The sequence below is a fragment of the Globicephala melas genome, chromosome 4 (genome assembly GCF_963455315.2).
Source record: "Globicephala melas chromosome 4, mGloMel1.2, whole genome shotgun sequence".
NCBI lineage: Eukaryota > Metazoa > Chordata > Mammalia > Artiodactyla > Delphinidae > Globicephala > Globicephala melas.
The window spans coordinates 144926988-144937021 of NC_083317.1; the positions used below are offsets into that span (position 1 = coordinate 144926988).

The 10034-nt window shown below is 45.8% G+C and overlaps 1 protein-coding gene across 5 annotated transcripts; it reads left to right on the forward strand.

Annotated features, from left to right (window-relative positions):
• Window positions 1–1691: 1691 nt before the first annotated feature.
• OXSM (3-oxoacyl-ACP synthase, mitochondrial) lies at window positions 1692–5860 on the forward strand. Of its 5 annotated transcripts, none has more exons than XM_060298668.1 (3): window positions 1692–1824; window positions 2330–3443; window positions 5391–5860. In XM_060298668.1, exons 2-3 carry the CDS (start codon window positions 2464–2466, stop codon window positions 5791–5793), a joined length of 1383 nt encoding a protein of 460 aa, XP_060154651.1. In that variant the 5' UTR covers window positions 1692–1824; window positions 2330–2463; the 3' UTR covers window positions 5794–5860. The 5 variants fall into 5 exon arrangements, with proteins under 5 accessions (XP_060154651.1, XP_060154650.1, XP_060154653.1 ...); XM_060298667.2 differs by having other exon boundaries at window positions 1747–1956; XM_060298670.2 differs by having other exon boundaries at window positions 1747–1917.
• Window positions 5861–10034: the final 4174 nt, after the last annotated feature.

Below are 10034 nucleotides of genomic sequence, written 5' to 3' on the forward strand. Positions count from 1 at the left end.
CACTGCACAGCTTGCAGGATCTTAGTTCCCCAACCAGCGGAAGCGGGGCGTCCTAACCACTGGTCCGCCAGAGAATTCCCTCTACAATATTTTAATTGACTTGTCACTTCTTATCCAAGATAATTTTGTGATGTTACAAAAGAAAAAAGAACAGCATGTTAAAACTGTGTTTCATATGAGTTTGGCTTCAAAAAATATTTTAGGACTTTTTGCACTATGATTTTAAAATATTATATAGCCATGAAGAGAGGAGAGAGCAAGTTTGGGTACCTCTCACTCCTTAACTTTTAGTTGTATTTTATAACCACGTTTGTTTTAATTTCTCTTAAAGTAACTCTATCGTCACTGAAAGAAGGTCAACCTAAGAAGTGACTGAATAGGCCTTGGATCAAAGATGACTCAAGGTCATACTAGGGAACTACTTTAGAAAAAGTCTATTTCCAGACACATTTAAATCCAGTACTAACTAGGAAAAACTAAGCTCCCAAATTCTTCCCTAGAGCTGGGAAAGAAGACAAAGCACTCTACTTGGAAGCCATCAAGAGGCACACTGTCCAGAAAGAAACAAATACGCTGAGAGGTTCAGATGCAGGTTATATGGTCAATCCTTTATCTACAGAAGAAAGAAGGACACAAAACGCACCTGGGTCAGCACGTGAGCAACAGATGGTCATCTAAACAAATACTACCTTGCTGATTTCTTGCTTTTTTATATTTTCATGTTATTTTTCCCTTGATAGATTCACAGTGAGCTCTGAGCAAATAAAAGTTATTGAATTTTTCGAACACTTAGAAATACATGTCTACGTTCTTCTCTATTCTGGTCTTGTCTCCATTCTCAGACACTGGCTGTGATATTTTGAGCACCGCCCAAGAGCTGAAAATAAGTTTCAAAAAGTAAAAGTAACTTTATTATTACAAAAGCATTGTTGGTATACTATAGAGAAGATGATAAATAAAGCTAAGCAAAAATAAGGGGGAATGGGAATCCCCTGGCGGTCCAGTGTTTAGGACTCCAGGCTTCCACTGCATGGGGCCTGGGTTCCATCCCTCGTCGGGGAACTAAGATCCTGCACACCACAAGGAGTGGGCAAAAAAATTTAAAAATTAAAAAATAAAATAAGGGAAAAACACCGCAATCATTATACTTGCTTGCAGACCAGACCCCGCCCCCAAGAAAACCCTTTAAAAAAAAAGGAAAAATACAAGTTACTACTTGGATCTTCTAAGAAATTATCAACATCTTTCCACATTAATAAATATTCACTTATAAAATTATTTTAAATGTTTGCACATTACTTAGATGTACCACAAAATAGACAACTGCGGTGAGTCCTACTTTGCTATGATAAACAACTCTGGGCGATACAGAGATCACTGTAACGATACGGTAACTTCTTTAATTCTTCCCTAGCATTCCGGGCGAATATGACGGAGTCCCTCTTCCCACAACAGGCGAATATCTGGGATTATTAGCAAAAGAAAAAAAAAAGAGATCCCTTTTTGATACGCAAAAATGCTATCTCCCCTCGTTACGTGCTCGTTCCCAAGTTATGCTGGAGTCGGTGAGGTGGCGCCCGGACCCTCCCCTCCCCGTCTGACCTCCGCCAAGGTGACGCGGGGGAAGGGCGCCCGGCCCAGAGGGCGCGCACGCCGGGCGTGCGCGTGCGCGCCTATGCGGACGTGTGTGTGCGCGGACGTGTGTGTGCGCGGACGTGCGCGGACGTGTGTGTGCGCGGACGTACGTGGACGTGCTGTGCGCGTGCGCACGCCCGCATCGCGCGTGGGACTGCGGCTGCGCTGGCCGCCGGAGGCCGGGTGCAGGTAGTGGCTTCTCGCTCTTCTTCTCCTTCCGCCCTCCAGCTCCGAGTCGGATCGGCGCTGCGTGGGGAGAGGGGTGTGGAGGAGCCGGGTCAGGTGTCTTTTCCTCTCGCCACGCTTTCCTCGGGTTTCTGGGTTGGTGCGGGGAGTTGGCCACACCCCCTTCCCTTCCCCCCCACCCCACCCTTGACCTTCGCGGTCCCCGAAACCCTGATCAAAAAAGTTCTCTCACCGCCACCCCAAATAATAGGCCCTGAAGTGTGTTTTGTGCCTTTTGTAATAAGGCCTCGGTAATCCTGAAAAAGGATGCTCTTCGCAGCCTATATCAGGCCAGGAGTGCGTGTATATTTTTCATTGTGAAGTTCTGTTGTGAATCGAATGAGTCGTCTTTTCAGCTCTTTATCTTGGAATGTCCGAGGGTACTGAGAGTCTAAAAAGGGTTGAGTCCAGACAGGTGGTTTGATAAGTAAAAGTGATGTAACATTATTTTCCCTGCGCTCCTTAACAGCTCATACCAAGCACCCGAGAAAAACCACCTTGGATGTTGTTTCTTTGGCCTTTAAGGTATTTCAACAACAGTCAGTACCTGCTGGGCGTGTCGTGGTCTGCTACAGAACGTCTCTGACCCTCCGAGTCTCAACCATGCTGTCAAACGGCTTGCAAAGTTTCCTAAAAGTTACAAGCCCTCATCTAATACACACAGGGTTGTGCCAGCGATTGATAAGTGAAAGGAGGTTTTTCGGAACTGTGCCAACACCCAGATTGCGTAGGCGGGTTGTCGTTACAGGCATTGGCTTAGTGACTCCTCTGGGTGTTGGCACTCAGCTGGTGTGGGATCGTCTTATCCAGGGAGAGAGTGGAATCGTTTCACTGGTCGGTGAAGAGTATAAGAGTGTCCCTTGCAGTGTTGCAGCTTATGTGCCAAGAGGTTGTGATGAAGGTCAATTCAATGCACAAAACTTTGTGCCCAAATCAGATATCAAGTCTATGTCTTCTCCCACCGTTATGGCCATTGGGGCTGCTGAGTTAGCCTTGAAAGATTCTGGCTGGCATCCTCAGTCAGAAGCTGACCAAGAGGCTACTGGTGTTGCAATTGGCATGGGAATGGTTCCCCTTGAAGAGATTTCTGAAACCGCGTTGATGTTTCAGACGAAAGGTTACAGTAAAGTCAGCCCATTCTTTGTCCCTAAGATTCTGATCAGTATGGCCGCAGGCCAGGTCAGCATTCGCTATAAACTCAAGGGCCCCAATCATGCAGTGTCCACAGCCTGTACCACGGGAGCTCATGCTGTGGGAGACTCTCTGAGGTTCATAGCCCACGGCGATGCTGATGTGATGGTGACTGGAGGTGCCGACTCTTGCATCAGCCCTTTGTCGCTGGCTGCGTTTTCCAGAGCCCGGGCTTTGAGCACAAACTCTGATCCGAAGTCGGCATGTCGGCCATTCCATCCCAAGAGAGATGGTTTTGTGATGGGAGAAGGTGCAGCTGTGCTGGTGCTAGAAGAACACGAGCATGCTGTTCAAAGAGGGGCTCGGATCTATGCAGAGATTTTGGGCTACGGACTCTCAGGTGATGCCAGTCACATAACCGCCCCTGATCCTGGAGGAGAAGGTGCCTTAAGGTAAAGAGTGGTTGTTTGTTCACATTTCTTCAGGTAAGACTCTTTATTGGAGTCTCAGCTTAGGGGAAACTGTAGTATCTGGCCTTGGTGTACTGTATCTCTGTTGTGTTCCCATTTTAGACTAACTAGTGTTTTTGAATTCTTTGCTTTACCACGTTTGAAATATTTGAAAACATGTGAATATCCTTACAAAATCTGGAGTTTTAGCGAAGGCCAGTAACGTTGTGAAGAAGGCCGCGTGTGACTTTGCCACATTTTCATCCCTTCAGTTGTGCTTAACAGCCGTCAGGGTCAGGAGGCTCCCTTCTGCAGCCCTCCATCAGACCTGCACAGTACAGTTAGCGCTTTGTCCTACGTGTACCTGGTCTCTGCTCCATTTCAGCAGGGTTCTGCTGCGACTTCTCATCACCCAGGGATCTTATTAAAATGCAGATTCTGACTCCGTAGGTCTAGGGTGGTGCTCGAGATGCTGCGTTTCTAACCAGCTCCTAGGTGGTGCTGATGCTGCTGGTCTGAGGACCGCACTTGGAAAAGCAAGGTGCTTTTATTGTGAAAGAGGTAGCGAGTTAAGTTAAAAAACCCACAAAACAAAAGACCCCTCTGACACTAACATTATGTGTCAGTATGTTTGTTCATAGGTTAGCCTGCTTAGATCATATTACATTTTAACCAGTTAAATTAGCCGGGGGTTGGCAAGCCTTTTCTGTAAAGGAACAAATAATATTTTTGGCTTTGTGGGCCAAAAATATTATCCCAGCTACGAGGGTCTCTATCACAGCTACTCAGACTCTGCTTTGTAACTGAGAGTAGCCATGGACAGTACGAAAATGAATGGGTGTGTTCCGATGAAAGTACAGTTGACCCTTGAACAACACGGGTTTGAACTACGCGGTTCCACTTACACGCGGGTCTTTTTCGCTAAGTACATACTACAGTGCTACAGGATCCGCGGTCGGTTGAATCTGCGGATGTGGAATTGGGGGAATGGATGGCCAACGGTAAAGTTATAGGGGCATTTTCCACTGTGTGACGGGTCAGCACCCCTAACCCCCAGTTTGTTCAGGGGCCAACTGTGTTTGCAAAAGCAGCATCGGGCCAGGGTCATAGTTCACCGACCCCTGAATTATATTTCTGAGTTTTAGTGAGTAGTTGCTAGTGCTGGAAATGTCCAGCCTAGTAGTCAGCTAGATGAGGAAATAGTTATGTTTAGGTGAAACCTTCCAGCACGCTTCAGATGATACTCTGAGCTGCCTCTTAAGGAAATGTATGCAGCCCAGAGATCAACAACTAAAAAAAAGGGTGTTAACATCCATGAGATTTTCAGAGGTTTTCCCAGAGAAGTGTTTTATTTTTGGATTTGTTTCTCTTGGGGTTTGGCTTTGTATTTCTTCATTTATTTAGAATTCTCATATCCTGAATAGACAATTTTTGAAAGGGTGTTTGAGCCCTAAAGTAATAGGACAGACATTTTTTAGATTATTGGGACATATTCCAAGTTTTACATTAAACTGTGAAAGAAAACATTAAAGCATAGTTATAAATTTTTTTCTCCACGTTTTAACTCTACAACACACCCCACTGAAAAGCAATTCCTAGAAGAGAAATTATTCTAGGCCTGAGTCTATGTGGCTTTTTCCTCAAGGAAGAAAGGACGATTCAAATAAAATGGAAATACGTTTTATTAGAGATTGTAAAATCCATAGGTTTGTATGTTTATGTCATGGTGATGAATCAGTCCAGGGTCCTGGGGGTGCCTTGTTATTCCCATGCAGACAGCATTCCAACTCACACGGTAATCCAAGATGCTGTTCTGTCATTAGAGCATAAAGGGTTCTTTTCATCCAGTGTACTTGGATATTTCTTTTTCGTAAGCCATACAGACAGTGAATACCTTGCTAGAATTAGATGTCGTTCCGATAAGTTCAGTTGCTTTTCTCATTTTACTAGATGTATGGCTGCTGCTCTAAAAGATGCAGGTGTACAGCCTGAAGAGATATCCTACATCAACGCACATGCTACTTCCACACCGTTGGGAGACGCTGCTGAAAACAAAGCCATCAAACATCTTTTCAGAGAGCACGCCCACACCCTTGCCGTTTCCTCCACCAAGGCAGCCACGGGACACCTGCTGGGGGCTGCCGGGGCCGCTGAGGCAGCTTTTACCTCCCTGGCTTGTTATCATCGAAAACTGCCACCTACTTTAAACCTGGACTGTACAGAACCAGAATTTGATCTCAATTATGTTGCACTCAAGGCACAGGAATGGAAAACTGAGAAGAGATGTATTGGACTCACCAATTCCTTTGGTTTTGGTGGTACAAATGCAACACTTTGTATTGCTGGCATGTAGGACAAATCATCTGTCATTAAATATTGATTTTTTTACCTGTTATAAACTGCATTAAGTTGAGAAATAATATGTTTATGTAAATGCGTGTTTTTATATATCAGTATCCAGATACGCGTTATCTTTGTCAGGGTTTCTCAACCTTGGCACTGCTGACGCTTTGTGCAAGGTAATTCTTCGTTGGGGAGAGGGGAGCTGTCGTACACATCGTGGAATGCTTTACAGCATCCTAGTCTCTACCTGCTAGATTCTAGTAGCACCTACTTCCCCAGTGGTGACAACTAAAAATGTCTCTAGACATTTCCCCCTGTTTCTTGGGGAGGGGGCACAAAAGTGAGAAGGGAACAGCCTTCCCCATGTGTTAATGGGCTGCTCGTATTACCTTTGCTGCAGCACTTTATCCCCTATATACGTAAGTCTCCAGTCATGTTCATTCAGTGGTAATCAGTCTTAATTCTCGTGGGCGTATGGTTGGTTCCGTTGAAATTTATTGGGTGCCAGCTGTGGACCTGGTTTTGTACTGGCCACCAGCAATAAAGTGATATGTCAGGACAGGCTTCCTAAGGGTGAAAAGGTCTCAGTCAGGTTACAGGGGAAGGAAGGAAGAGTATTCCAGCCAGGAGGCATAGTGTGGAACGGCTAGGAAATTTAGAGAAAACCTCAGGACCGAATGTAAATATTTCAATACTTACAGCCTGAGATGGGAGTAGGAGATAAAGCCAGAAGACCTGGAGGAAATCAGGTCACAAAGAACCTTCTAAGTTCTGTTAAGGCAGTGAGAGTAATGGAAGCCATCTAAGGTTTGGTGTGTTAACGATGGTTTTGTAACGTGTCAAGTTGGCTAGGCTGAGCCGCATTTCCCAGAATTCGCTCTACCGTATGTTTTTTGGTTAGGGCTGGCCACGAGAGAGTCTTGTAGGAGATATGCAGGGTGGCGTGAAGCAGCAACCATTTTGTAGCTCACGTGTGTTGTGGCTTTGCTGGCTGACTTCTTGCGGTGAGGCAGTGGCTGAGCCTGTAACTGCTCCACCCGCCCCTGGATCCTCCCTCAATTTCCCTGACTCCTGGGCCACATGCGTTTAGCTTCACGAATGGCCCAGCTTCCACCCCATGACGCCAAGGTCAGAGGAAGCAAGAACTGACAGGGTGAGGTTCATTCTTGTGGCTGTGTGTTCCAGCTGGTTGTTGGAACTTTACATCCATCTTCCCTTCCCAGTCGCCTGCCCGGTGGACTTGAGTTTCCAGCAGCGGAAGAGAATATAGGTGGACCTAACAGCCCTACAGAGACTGTTTAGCCAGTTCTTGTAACTGTGTAGGTCAGATCCCTGTAATAAGTATCTACATCTGTATCTCTTTTAGCGGTTCTCTCTCTGATTGAACCCTGACCGATACATGTGAAGAATGGGAGTTGTTGGGAGTAACATAATCACATTTCCTTTTAGAAACATGACTCCGGCTGCAGAGCAAAGAACAGATTGGAGGGAAGCTGGATTCCTATAAGGGAATCCAATCAGAAGGGGAGAGCAAAATCCAGTTAAGAAAAGATGGTGGCCTGGATGGATGGAGCAGGATATTTTGACCCAAGGTTATTTTAAAGTTGAAAATCATGTTCATTTTTTTTAGTCAGTTTTACTAAGGCATAATTTACATGCAGTAAATTGCGCCCATTTCAAGTGTATGGTTAAACGAGTTTTAATAAAGGTGTGACACACACTCGAGGAACTACTACCTCAATCAGAATATAGAGCATTTCCATCTCTGCAGAAATTTCCTTGTGCCCCTTTGCAGCCAATCTCCCCAGCTGCAGAAGAACTTCCTGTCACTATAGATAAGATTTGCCTTTTCTAGAGTTTTATATAAGTGGAGTCATACCCCTTGGTTCCTGTCTTCTTTCTCTCAATTTTTTTGAGATTTATCCATATTATTGAGTGTATCAGTAACTCTTTCCTCTTTTATTACTGCTTTTTAAAAATTCTGTAATAGATACAGATACTTTTGGCTTTTAATCTTTCCCTAATCCCTACTCAGCTTATTTTATAGCATTTTACTTAATCTCACTGTTATTTTTTAGACGGATAGGTATTGCCTTTTGCACGGAAGGCAAGGATTTAAAATGTTTTCTAAAACTGATAGCTTCTGAAGTGAAGAATCCTTCCTTTGAAAATCACAAATCTACAAGGATACAGTTGTATAAAGGGTATACGGTTGACCCTTGAACAACATGGGTTTGAACTGATCCCTGGATTACTTGTGCAAGGATTTTTTTCAATAGTACATACTACAGTACTACACAGTCCACAGGTTGGTGGAATCCACAGATGCAGAGCGAGCGGTACGGAGGGCCAACTGTAAAGTTATACACAGACTTTTGACTGCACACTAGGGAAGGGGGGTCAGCAACCCCATACCCACGTTGTTCTAGGCTCAACTGTGTATATATGTGTATGTGGTGTATATAGATAGACGTGTGTACATCTATATATACACACATTACTGAGAATATTGAACTGGTAGAAATTTGACAGTTTTTTTCTGTGGTCTAGTGCCAAGAGGATATGACTATTTTTGGACCCAAAGACCCTCCTCTCCCCCTGGGTCTTTATGTTTAAGGAAAAAAGTAGACAACTTAGGGTAATAAAAGTAATAACAGTTAGCTTTAGTTTTAATTCAGGTCCCCTGAGAAGCAGACACCAGGAGAGGATTTCCTGTGCAAGTCTTCGGGGGGAAAGGCCTGTGAAGGATGAGGGGAGAGGGAACAAGAGAAGGCAGGGAGCCCCTCCGACCGTGATGAGAGTCTGACACCTGTCAGGAGCGGGGGCAGGGATGAAAGGGGGTGGACTAGAAAGGTTTCAGATGGAAGTCCCATTCTAAGAGAGTTTTGGCCAGGCCGACGGGCCAAATCGACCGAGAATCTCATGTTGAAGGAGTTCCAGGACCCTCAGGGGTGGACCTGCATTAGTGCCCCCACTGTGGTCGGCGGCAGTGCTACCAGGGCACGGCCGGAGACCTGAGCTGTGCGTTTTTCGTGGCCAGTGTGCTGCACCCCTTGTACCACAGTGATCTACTTCTGCAAGCAAGTTCAGGGGGCAGGTCCTCTGTGAGTTCTGTGGGCCTCTCTTTCTGAGGGAGAATTTAGAAGAGGGAAGTTAGTGGGACAAGCAGTAGCCCCTGATCCTGCATTGGTTTCAGGTGCATACTGGTTGGTACCCATCCTCTCCCTAAGCCACTGTTCTTTCCAAATTCCCCTCACCTTCAGGGATTATCTTGGCAGGCTTTGGCAGCTTCCCTGGTGGTGTGGCTCAAAACCTTTAGTCCTGAAAGGCTGAGCCCTTGGCAATCATACCACGCTCTTTTCGGACAGCAGTTGGAGCTGTGTCCTAGGCACTGGGATCAGGAAGCCAGCGGATACCAGGAGGCACCCAAGCAGACCACCGGGATTCCATACACATGCTACCTTCCCTGGCTGGTCAGGGTCAGATTCCACAGCCAGCATGCTGACTTTCTGGTCCCTGGGCACAGGGAGGCCAAAGTGTCCTGGCTGTAATGAGACACTTGCTGTGGCCCCTGGCAAGAGTGTGCATACCCTCTGGAGATCAGAACTTTTAACGCTGCAGAGCTCAGAGTGGCAAGGATGGAAAGCATGAAATTCCTCGCTGTGATTGGATCACTGGGAGTGATGGTAAGTGGGGCCACCCCTGTTCCCCACCCCGCTTTGTTTCTGGACCTGTGTGTTGTTCTTACTGGGGACTTAGCCCCGTACAGAAGTCTTTGATTTAAGCACATACTGCATCCCCAGGATGGCATTGCACCCATTCAGGAGGTTGCCTCTCAGCTGGTCATTCAGGGGTGCCTTTGGAAGGCAGTTCATCCTTCTAGGAGGCCGGCTGCTTCTGCATGGTATGATGTGTCATACAACCCGGGGACCCCGTGTCATTGGCCTATGCCCACGGCCCATCTTTGCTGTGAAGTAGGTCCCCTGCTTGGTGTCAGAGGAGGTCATCAGGAGGATGTATATCACAGCAATAACCAAATTTCCTTGCCAATTGCATTATAATGAGCTCTCATCAGATCTTTAACCTTGGCCATTTTAAAGTCTTCTGTCATTTACAGACTTTTGTCATGCTCTGATGCTTTTGCAAAAGTGTTCCTGTAAGAGTGCTTCATCTTCAAGATTTGTGGAAGAATATAGCTTTCTGATAACTAAGATCACGCTACTAAACTGAGTAAGAATTTGCAGAACTCTA

What these genes read in the sequence shown, in the direction of transcription:
- OXSM (XM_060298668.1), top strand. Translation starts at nt 2,464, where the DNA reads ATGCTGTCAAACGGCTTGCAAAGTTTCCTAAAAGTTACAAGCCCTCAT. An exon ending in GGAGGAGAAGGTGCCTTAAG is followed by an intron (nt 3,444 to 5,390) that starts GTAAAGAGTGGT and finishes TCATTTTACTAG; the next exon opens with ATGTATGGCTGCTGCTCTAA.